This window comes from Papaver somniferum, chromosome 2 (genome assembly GCF_003573695.1).
Source record: "Papaver somniferum cultivar HN1 chromosome 2, ASM357369v1, whole genome shotgun sequence".
Classification (NCBI taxonomy): Eukaryota; Viridiplantae; Streptophyta; class Magnoliopsida; order Ranunculales; family Papaveraceae; genus Papaver; species Papaver somniferum.
The window spans coordinates 117,665,072-117,676,676 of NC_039359.1; the positions used below are offsets into that span (position 1 = coordinate 117,665,072).

At 38.3% G+C, this 11,605-nt stretch overlaps 2 protein-coding genes and 1 long non-coding RNA gene across 3 annotated transcripts; 2 read left to right on the forward strand and 1 right to left on the reverse strand.

The window, feature by feature from the left end:
* Positions 1–1,140: 1,140 nt before the first annotated feature.
* On the forward strand, positions 1,141–4,115 carry LOC113353842 (heat shock 70 kDa protein 9, mitochondrial-like). Its single transcript, XM_026597319.1, has 5 exons — positions 1,141–1,565; positions 2,786–2,859; positions 2,960–2,993; positions 3,081–3,539; positions 3,630–4,115. Exons 1-5 carry the CDS (start codon positions 1,491–1,493, stop codon positions 3,909–3,911), a joined length of 924 nt encoding a protein of 307 aa, XP_026453104.1. The 5' UTR covers positions 1,141–1,490; the 3' UTR covers positions 3,912–4,115.
* A 300-nt stretch (positions 4,116–4,415) lies between these two features.
* Positions 4,416–7,125, forward strand: LOC113353843. The gene is made up of 3 exons (XR_003361568.1): positions 4,416–4,695; positions 5,782–6,511; positions 6,611–7,125. It is a non-coding gene; the product is annotated as an uncharacterized LOC113353843 (long non-coding RNA).
* Positions 7,126–9,359: 2,234 nt separating this feature from the next.
* Positions 9,360–10,392, reverse strand: LOC113351826 (oxysterol-binding protein-related protein 3C-like). Its single transcript, XM_026595752.1, has 2 exons — positions 10,384–10,392; positions 9,360–9,773 (listed from the first exon to the last, which is right to left on the reverse strand). Exons 1-2 carry the CDS (start codon positions 10,390–10,392, stop codon positions 9,360–9,362), a joined length of 423 nt encoding a protein of 140 aa, XP_026451537.1.
* Positions 10,393–11,605: the final 1,213 nt, after the last annotated feature.

Below are 11,605 nucleotides of genomic sequence, written 5' to 3' on the forward strand. Positions count from 1 at the left end.
TTCTGATCACTTGCCTTGTCCATATTGGAAACATCTTGTGTGGTCTCGAAAACATATTCATAGACACTCTTTTATATCCTAACTTGCTTTCTATGAAATATTAAAAACAAGAAGTAAGAGTTATTTATGATACTTCATGTGTTCATTGTGGGGAAGAGGGAGAGACTAAGAATCAACTTTTCCATGACTGCATTTTTTTCCTTTGGTATTTCGAGTGGATTACTTATGAAGCTAGGTTTTGTTAGAGTGATAGCAAATACTTGGGATGAGGAAATTAGCTGGTGCTCTGAAAATTTCACAGGCCAGGATTGTGGCTCTATCATCAAAAAACTTGTTCTAAATGGTTTCACATATCATATTTGGAGAGAAACAAATAATAGAATCTTTAGATCTCTCTCAAATTCTCAAGATCAAGTCAGCATACTTATTTCTCAAGATGTGAGGTATAAAATGTCTGATTCCATGTGTGAGGAGAAGGGTAATATGAATGCAAGATGGTTTATGAGTAGATGAAGGGTGTATCGTCTTTTTTTCCAGCTTGATATCACTGATTTCACTTGGCTTTCTCCTAACACTGATGAAATAGTGATACATACTGATGGTTTAAAGACTGATGATGCTGGGAGTTTTGGGGGTACCATTCAGGATCATATGTTGAGGTTTTAAGTACAACTAGTGGTGAGAGCCCTCCTATTTCAGTGCTTGCGCATGAACTGCAGGGTGTGGAATTGGGTTTAAAGATGTCTCTTAAGATTTCTCAGTTTAGAGTTCATATTTCAGTTGACTCTACGACAGTCTACAACTTGCTTAACAATCCTGATCATGAGCCACCTTAGAATGTCCTACAAATTTGGAGAAGAGTTAAAAGAGCCGCGGAAGAAATTTGTGTCCTGGAAAGTTACTCATTGCTACAGAGAAACTAATAGAGCTGCCGATTTTTTTGGTTGGGTGGAGCTTCTTCATGATGATATCTCTCAAGACTTAAGGAAACTCTAGCAACTAATAAGGTACAACAGGTTTATCATAGAAGAAAGAAGAAGATAATTTAGCTTTTTTTTTTTTTTTAATCTTTTGTTGTTATTTTTTGTTTCCGTAACCCACCGGGCTGTGTCAAAATTAATAAAAAAAATAAGGTGTGATACTTGTGGAAAATGGTGGGGAATCATTTCTGATTTCCATCCACAAAACTTGTAATCAAGTGTTGTGCCCGTTAATTTGGTAGCCCAAGGTCGTGATTGTATGAGTTTAGTTTGGCACCCTTCAAGAAAGCAATATTTCCTCTTCTTTTTCCCTCTGAATTTTCGAAAATAAATTTATTTTCCAGTTGGATGACAATTTCAATTTTGTCTCCATGCCTGATTCTACACCGTCTTTTTCAGATTCCATCATGCCAGTACCATCAGCACTTCCCTCAAAACTCTTCTTCGCCTAAATCCCTAAACCCCTTTCTCCATTTTTCTTAAAGCCCTACCAAGTTACTGGTAGTACCAATGGCGATTTCAGTACTTCTTAAAGCTTTTACTCGGCGTGCTCAGCTTCCCATTGTTATTTCTTCTTATGAATCTGTAAGTTCTCTAACCATTTTGGGTTTCATTCAAAAATCTTGTTTTGGTGTTATTAGTCTTCTTCAAACTTATAACATGATCCTTGCATTTCTTTTCATTTTTACAATTTAGGGATTCAGTACTTTCACTGCATCAATTATTGCTTTTAGATTTCTTCAGTTCTTAGGGATTTTCTAGTTGTTTACACTAAGCATAGACATTTCAATAATCTAGTGTTGTTTCAAATTATAACCTTGTTTTTAGTTCTAAAGCATTAGTTGGACAAAGTGTAGAATTATCAGAATGGGGCATGATTTTTATTTTTAGGGCTTTATTGTTCTGTGAGTTAGAGTGCTCTGTCCAGTACCTTAACCTGCTTCCTAGCAACTGCACTGTGTCTACTAAAGGGAGAGATGCTGAATCTCTTTGAAGTTTTCTCCTCCTTTTCATTTACAGAAAGATTCAACCTAGGCAAGAATCAGCGGTGCTTTCATCTATGAAATTAGAAACTGTTGCATCATGAGGACTTTATTAGATTTGGCCCTATAGGGTGTTCTTGCAAAATTGGATGTGCTCAACTTCGACTTCATTGATATTGGCCCACTAGCTCAGTTTATAACCAAGATTGAGGGTATAAAGTTACAAAATACTCCCATGCTTGTGAAGCTTGCACGGTGTGGCTACACCGATAGATGGTTCATGGAACCTATTTCCTTTTTGCTATATGTGCTTTCTTGCGGGTACTGGAACAACATTTCTTTTTTAGTTCAAGGCCTACGAGTATACAAACAATCAATTTTTCTAATGGGCGGCTATACTAATTCGACAGGCTTACTGTCTTGTAACAACTATACACATATCCCATGTAACTACGACTTTGATTTGGGATTAGCTCTTATAAGGTACGGCTTTATAAGTTCCTCATAGAGGGGCTTATTGTATTAGCGGGAATATCCCTTTGTGTTTGAATGGAGTTACTTGGTGTTTGAATGCTGAATGTAAGGTGTGAGCTTCTTTTTGCTCATTCGTTGAGTAATACTGTTTTTACAACTATCTCCTGAATTAAGGACGCATTTCTAGTAATTCGCGAGTGAATGATCTAGCTTGAGCTGACTGGTTCCTGGGTCGCCCTTCTACATGTGAATGGAAATTGATTGTGCATCTCTTTTTTTTTTTTAATGTCAACGCCTGTTCATAACTGTTTGTGAATTTTTCTTTTCGTTTGGGTGTTCTGTATTCAGGTGTTTAGGAATGTTAACAACCCTTGGGTTAGTTCACCATTGAGCAAACCGTTCACAAGTAGTAGAGCATACTGGTAACTATGATTCTTTCCCTTTGCCATGACCATGAATGTGGCTGCAACTTCTTTCTTAGTAGATTACTAAACAGATTTTATATTTTTGTTTCTTGCCCAGCTCAAAACCATATCACAATGATCCAGTTGCGGAGGTTAGTTGTTTTATATATCCTTTTGGATCGTTGTCATCAAGTATCATTACTTTTGATTTCTATGTTTTACTTACTTTATTACAATAGTATGTGACAGAAACCAGGAAACTTCCCGAGTCCAACTTAACAAAGGTAGTTTTCAAGTATGTACGTGCGAATGATGAGTATCAAGAAGAAAGTACGTCCTTGAAGCCCGTAACAAAAGTACTTGAGATTCCCACGGGGTATAGATACTCTGAATTCAGACATGGAGATGATGTATGCTATTATAACTTGGGCGATTTTTGTTACTCCTTACTTATGCGATATAAGGAGGCCACAGAGTCAACCACTGGTAAAAGAGTATCAGAGATTTGTTTGGTAGAACCTTCATTTTTCAAAGAACGTATAAGAAGTATAATGGATAGTGCAGCTGTTGCTCAAGACGTACACCGCATGATTAATTATTTTGAGAAATCTGAAGACATTTTTCCAAGTCACATAAACTCAGGCGCTGGATCCCAACTCGTAATCAATCTTGCTGAATTATTTGAAATTCGTATTTGGGTATGTTACTGTATGGTCTATCTAAGAGAGTTCTCTGTGATGTTTAGATTTTCTACTACTAATCGCTGCTTGTTTTGCCTCTCATACCAGGAAAAAATAACTAGCGGTGATAAGCACGTGCTGGAAACTATTGTGTCCGAGCTACAGAGTAATGGATTGGACGTGACAAAAGATCCAGCGGCGCTCCAGAAAATTGAGGAAGCAGTTGAGAGGGCAATGACTCGAATGACAAATGCGATCAAGCTTAATCTGCCGGTTTCTGCTGGTGAACCTGACATGAGTACGACTATCAGCTGGGGTAAATGTGATGGTCTGCCTGTATTGAGATCTGTCATGTTCCTCCCAAATTTGTTAGTACGCCGTAGACAGTGATCTCCTTGTTTTGAATACAAGAAATGGATCAGTTAGCTGGGAAGAAATAAACCATGACATACTTAATATATGTAATAACCGGTGACTACTGTTTCTGTTTTTTTGTTCATTGAGCTTGCAAGTATAACGTACTCACAGTAATCCAGCACTGACATTTGCAACTTCATTTTAATTGAAAACAATGAGTACATGTTTTGTGATTTCTATCTTGCAGCTAACCTCTTTAAACTTATTCCACCATCGTTCAGGATTCATTGAACATAATTGTTCAGTCTGTATTCTTGGGAGTCGTCCGAATGTATGTATTTGTTCTATCTCTTTGAGTGGTTCAGATGAATTTGATTAACACGGAATCGAGTTTAGTAGGTGTAGCTGCATCTCTGGTCGCCATTGGAGCTGGTGCAGCTTGATACATCTTTTTCTCCTCCGATGTTGAGATTATTAGTCCCACATTGTTTGGGCAATCTAAGATCCTGCGGTTTATAATCCTATGGGCCTCTCCAGCTTGGTTAGACCCTGTGAAGTTCAGGATGACAATTTTGTCTCCATGCCTGATTCTACAGTTTGCTTTTTCAGATTCCATCAAATGGAATTTTCCAGTACCATCAGCACTTTCCTCAAAACCCTCGTTTGCCTAAAGCCCTAAACCCTTTTCTCCATCCAGTCTCCATCTTTTTAAAACCCTACCAAGCTACTACTGCTGGTATCAATGGCGATTTCTGTATTTCTCAAGGCTTTTACTCGCCGTGCTCAGCTTCCCAGTTCTCTTTCTTCCTATGAATCTGTAAGTTCTCCGACTATTTTGGGTTTCATTCAAAAACCGTTTTTTGGTGTTATTAAGCTTCTTCAAAGTTATAACATGATCCTTCCATTTTTTTTCATTTTGACAAATTAGGGTACTTTCACTGGGTCTATCATTGTTGTTAGATTTCAGTTCTTAGGGATTCTCTAATATTTTCCATTAAGCATGAATTTCAGTAATTTATGTGTCAAAAAAAAAAAATCGGTAATTTAGTGCTTTTTCAGACTCTATACCCTTGTTTGAGTACTGAAGTATTAGTTGGACAAAGTGTAGAATTATCAGAATGGGGCATGATTTTTATTTTTAGGGCTTTATTGCTCAGTGAGATGAGTGCTCTTTCCAGTTCCCTAACTTGTTTCCTTCCAACTGTTCTTTGTCTACAAGACATGTATTCAATCTAGGCAAGATACAGCAGGTCCTTCATCTACGGAATTAGAGATGCTGTTGCATCATGAGGACTTTGTTAGATTTCCCCCTATAGGGGGTTCGAGTTTTGCAAAATGGATGTGCTCCTACTAGTCAAGTCTACTTCATTGATATCGCCCCTTGGGCTCAGTTCATAACCAATATATAGGGCATAAAGTTACAAAATACTCCATTGCCAGTGAAGCTTGTGCTATATTCAGTTTCTTGTGGGTACTGAAAAAACGCATCTTTTTTCTTTTGATTTAAGACCTACGGCTGTGCAAACAATCAATTGCCCTAGTGGGCGACTCTACTGATTCAGCGGGCTTAATGACTTGTAACAACTATACACAGATCCCATGTAAGTATGTAACTGCGACTTTGGTTAGGGAATAGCTCTAGCCCAGTAGAGGGGTTTCTCGTTACCATGTGAGCTCCTTTTTGCTCATTCATTGAAGTAATGATGTTCTTACGACTATGTCTCGAATTAAGGACGCATGTCTAGTAATTCATGAGTTCATGATCTTGCCTGAACCACTTTGTGTTCTGTTCGCCCTTCTACATGTGAATAGAAATTGATTTCGGATCTCATTCTTTAATGTCAATGCCTGTCCATACTAACTGTTCGTAATTTTTTCTTTTCGTTTGGTGTTCTCTATTCAGGTGTTAAGGAATGTCAACGGCCCAGGGACAAGTTCACTATTGGGCAAACAATTCACAAGTTTGGGTAGAAGGGCATGATTAAGATTCTTTCCCTTTGCCATGAATGTTACTGCAACTTCTTAATTAGTAAATTGATTTTACATTTTTGTTTCTTTTCCAGCTCAAAAGCGTCGGTCACAGTTATCCAGTTGCGCAGATTATTTGTTGTTTTTCCCCTTTTGGATTGTTGTCATCAAGAATCATAGATTTTGATTTTATGTTTTTCTTATTGTGTAACGATACTATGTAACAGAACCAAACTAAGTCCAACCTAACAAAGGTAGTTTTCAAGTATGCATGCACAAATGACGAATCTCAAGAACACAGTAGGCCTGTCAAGCCCGTGGTAAAAAAGGTACTTGAGATTCCCAGTGGGCATACATTCTTTGAATACAGAGAAGGAGATGTCGTGGGCTGGTGTAACTTGAGCGAGCTTTTGCACTCATATCTCGTGCGAGTTAAGGAGGCTACAGAGTCAGCCAGTGGAGACAAGTTATCAGAGTTTTGTTTTGTAGAGGCTTCACTTTTCAAAGAACGAATAGGAAGCATAATGGATAGTGCATCCGATGCTTTTTTTGTGAAGTGCATGATTGATAATATTGAGAAAACTAAAGACTCTTTTCCCAATGGCAAAAACTCAAGATGCGGGCTCAAACTCTATCTCGATAACATATTTAAAATTCGTATTTGGGTATGTTACTATATGCCATATGGTCTTATCTGGTAAACTTTCCTGTGATGTTTAGATTTCCCCGCTACTAACTGCTGCTTGCTTCAACTCTCTTCTTAGGAAATAATAACAGGCGCTGATAAGCACGTGCCGGATATTATTGTGTCTGAGTTAAAGAAAATGGATTTGACTTCACAGAAGATCCAGTAACACTCCAGAAAATTGAGGAAGCAGTTGAGAGGGCGATGACACGAATGACAAATGGAATCAAGCTTCATCTGCCAGTTCCTGCTGGTGAACCTGATATGAGTGCGACTATCAGTTGGGGTAAATATACTGGTCCACCTACTGAAATCTATCCGTTTGGCCCCAAGTTATATAGCTTACGCCTTCAACGGTGATCTTCTTTGATGTTCTTGTTTTAAATACAAGAAATGGATCAGTTAGCTGGAAGTAAATTTTGACATACCTATAAGTGTACTAACTTGTTACTACTGTTTTTTTTGTTAATTGAGCTTGTAAGTATTCCAGCACTGACATTTGCAACTGCGTTTTGATGGGAAACAGTGAAGACATGTTTTGCGATTTCTATTCTTGAAACTGATTCCCAACTAGATACTAGTTACTACCATTCTTCACGATCCATTGAAAATCACTGTTCAATCTGTATTCATGGGAGATGTTCGTATGTATGTATTTTGTTCTTTCTCTTGGAGTGGTTCGGATGAATTTGATCTTTTAAATCTGTAAAACTTGTTCCCAAATCCTCTAATATTTGACAGTTTCTCTTGGAATGGTTCATATTTTAACTATCCTCTAATATTGCGCTAGTGTACCGTTAGACTTGTTCCCATGAAACAAATGAATGTGTTGTGGCTGCAAAGCTTTGTGTTGATAAACATTTTTTTTCTTTTTATAGGGACAACGCAAATCCCTAACCTATAGCTTGGGAACTCGACCCCTGGCCAACTGGGCTAATCTCCCGTTGGATAAATTTTTCTTGGATGAAATATCAAATGTTGCAGCAATTGGGCAATTCCTATGGGATGGTCACGTCAATTTGATCTCACAATGGGCTCAACAAAAGAGAAAAATGGTTTGGGAGACGGACAAACTTATACATTAGCCCATTACGGTCGTTGATCAATTGCGCGTCTCTTGTGAAGCTGCGCGGTTAAAAACAATCCGCGCGGTTCAACAAGAGTCACGCGGCTCAACTAAATCCCCAGGCGGTTTTAATCAATCCGCCAACGGATAAATCAAAAATCATTTTTTCAACGATTCTAATTTTTTCCCCCTATAAGTTCATCTCTTTCAACTCAAAATTCACATTAATTTTTCTCTTCATTCAATATGATTTATCAAAAAATGTCTCGACCCTTGTTAGCTCGGCGATCTCAGTATACTCAAGAAGAAGATTTAGGTATTTGCAGAAATTATGTTTTGTTACAAAGTCAGCTTGCTGAACCAAAATACCCGGGTGTGAATTTCTGGATAGTTATTTACGAGAAGTTTTGCGGTGACACTCGTAACCCGACTCGTCGTGTTATACGCGACATACAAAATCGTTTTCAAACAATTAAGAAAGAAGTAAGTGATTTTGCAGCCTTAACCATGCAAGCCAATCGATTTTTAGACTGAGGGGTGAAATTGATGCTGAGATGGTAAGAAGATCTTTAGATGAATGACGAAGATGGAAAAATATGGTATTCCGTTTTCAAGATTGTTTCAAAATCTTTAGGCAGTTTAACACGTTCAGCCCGATGTTGTTCCACCGAGTACGTCTCAATAAAGATGATCAATTACAAGTATTTGATTGTTCAATTGAGTTAATAAATTAAATGACAGTTTCCAACTAGAAGTAATTGTAATGTTTAATTTGTAATATGTAATTTGATTTTAACAGAAAGCACTATTTTTTTTAATAAAATTAGAATTACATTAGTAGCAGAAATAAACGTTACAACTCTTTTAATGTCAATCATCATTGCCTTCTTCACCTTGATTCCATTTTTCAAGACCCGGAATACTCCCACTTGCCAACAAACTTGAGAATTGACCTATATCTCCATAATTTTGAAAAACAGAATCGGGTGGTAGTAAAGGAGAAGTGCTACAAATGTAGAAGAGGTTGCTTGTGGTGGTGCAATAATATAATAACTTTGAGTCTGGTTTCGGGCCGAGTATGATGTTGAAAGGAGTCTTAGATATGGTTGAATTACTTGATGTTGGGGAACATGCACAATTTAGTTTTTTGTATCCGGCACTTCGTGCCATGATGCATTGCTCCTACAAGTATTGCCAGACCGATCACGACCATCAGGATTCATAGTTGGGCTCAATCCAAACATGGTATCCGTCTACCACCTCTGAACCATCTTCAAGTGCAATCTCGCTATTTGTTGATTTATCCAATACAAATTGTTAAGCTTTGTCTTCAATTGATCTTAACTAGCCTCCACATTGTAATCTGGATAGGTACGTACTATATCTGTCAAAACTATCGGGATCGTGATTGTCTCTTCTTGTAAAGTTAAACTTGGAAACTCCCAATGTATTTCATGCATATTTGGTGAACATTATGAAAAACTTCCATCTGTGGTGGGGTAAGTCATAAAACATGATTCTTCTGGAGGCGGTTGGCTAGGAACGAAGGTCATATTCAGACCCATACGTCCTAATTAGAACTGGAAAACGGGCGGGTCGGGGCTTGCCCGTTACGGGTTACACGGGTTCGGGTTAATACGGGTTGAAACCCGCGGGTTGAAATTCTTCACGGGTTGTCATTTCTTCAACCCGTGCCCGTAACGGGTTGAACCCGCGGGTTACGGGTTAGCCCGCCCGTTTCAGAACTGACAAGGGTTGCTAATTAAGCCATCTTTTCTTGTCCATATTGCCAAGGGTTGAACTCAATCGGTTGCACAACCTCGATTAAGCTATTCACTTTTGCTCTGTGTTCATTATACTTATAATTGTATTTGTAAATTGGTGTTTCGCCATATGGTGTAGTTACTACTTCATTAGTCAAGTCGAACCATTTTGGAGTAAATGTGTCGCCGTTGGCTTCTCTACTTTTCCTTTCCTTTCTCTGTCTCACCTCTAGGCTGTTTTTCTCCTTGCTGATTTTTGATAGTTCTCCCTTCTCAAGTGCATATCTATCAGGACGTAAACGAGAATCTGATGCCAACATCTGCCTAGGTGCAGTATCCAAGCTGTTTACCTTATGTGAGAAGTATGTAAACTGATATTTATCCTTGAGTGGAACATCAGGAACTCTCCACATCTGCATATCAAACAACACCGTTAAAATAAATCTATAAGCACCAAAATGCTTTTTCAAAGCGGGAAGTTATACTAGACTAAGAATACAAATCCATATTTAAACATGTGAACCAATTTGACGAGGATTAAGAAAACGAATAATAATGTTCGATATTAACTCTGACCTCTTTTGGTTCAGTTCCTCAAAGCGGTTTTCCTTCCTCATCGCATGGTTGATAACTCATACGCTCTGTCATTTTCCAGTCATAAGGATTTTGGGTTCCTTGGAAGCATTGTAAACATACCCATCCACTATAAAGAGGGTCACGGGTTTACGGGTTGAACCCGCGGGTTCACGGGCCGGGACGGGTTAACCCGTTTACTCACAAGCTGACATTTCTCCAACCCGAACCCGGCTTGTTTCAAAACAAGCCGAGCCGGGTTCGGGTTTTCACGAGCCGGGCACGGATTAATCCGCGGGTTTTGGCTTGTTTGCCATCTCTAGTCCTAATGCCAGAAAATCAAACCCATAAATGTGAATGTTGTGAAAACATATTGTAGGTTTCTCAATCGTCTGGTACCACTGGAGGTACTGGGCTTCAGTAATATGCGCTTGAGCGTTTAATTCATACCTCTCCCATGTCCGTTGCCGCAATCTATCAAAATCTGATTTGTAAACTTGCATCTCTCTTTGGGGGTTGATAGCAGTTGCAAAAGTATGTTTTAACTGAAAAAGTATTTTTTTTCCCAGATGCCAAATACCTATGTTCATTTATGAGGTGTAAAAAACAACTCTTTGGAGTGAATAATCAAGAATAGTTTGTACCTGCTGATCGGTGAACTTAGAAAATCTTTGTAAGGACGAACAACAACATTTCTGCAGCTCCGTGTTATTTTGTTGATACATATTTGAAAATGTGGGGTACCAAAATACACCACCAACTTTTCTTAGGTAATCTGTATGGACAAACTTAACACAATTTCGGGAGTTCAACTTAATGAATCTCAATCAAGGAATAGTATTTAGAGTTATATCTCTAACTCTCACAATCAGAAAGTTTACAAAGACTAGTCCGTGAACCTGATTTACGTGTGAGAATACTTGGGTGATTCCAAAGATCAATTTCCCAAGTAATCAAGTCGTATCCAACAAACAAAGTCGAACGTGTCTACCATGATTGATATACGTACAACCTGTGATATTTCCATTATAAAGATAAACAATATAATGTTGAAAAAAATAACACAGACACCAGAAATTTTGTCTACGAGGAAACTGCAAATGCAGAAAAACCCCGTGACCTAGTCCAGATTGAACACCAAAGTGTATTAAGCCGCTACAAACACTAGCCTAATACCAATTAACTTCGGACTGGAATGTAGTAGAGACCGAATCGAACCCTCCCAGAAATTCAGTTACATTCGCGTTTCTTACGCCTATTGAATCCTAACCGTACTCAACACAATTGATTACCTTGGATGACGTCGCACCAACTAAGAGTTGCTTCAACACAATTGAAGACTTTAAACCAATCTGCCTCCCACAGATAGGCCTATATATGTGATTCCCTTTTTGATCAAAGATCAATGAAATATAAATCGATAGCAATGGACAAAGTCTAGCTAACCTCAAAATACAGACTTATGCAACCCGAAGTGCAATAGATTATTATTCACTTCACAAGTATAAAATTTGTGGAATCAATAAAGTTTGAGACGAAGAGAACTTTGATGATTACTATCTATCTTGATCAAGTGAGAAGCTGAACAATCGATCAAGATCAGGATACTCGAGCTATCAGATAAACAATAGTTGGACCTGACTTCACGAATCCCTATGAAGTTTTTGTAGTC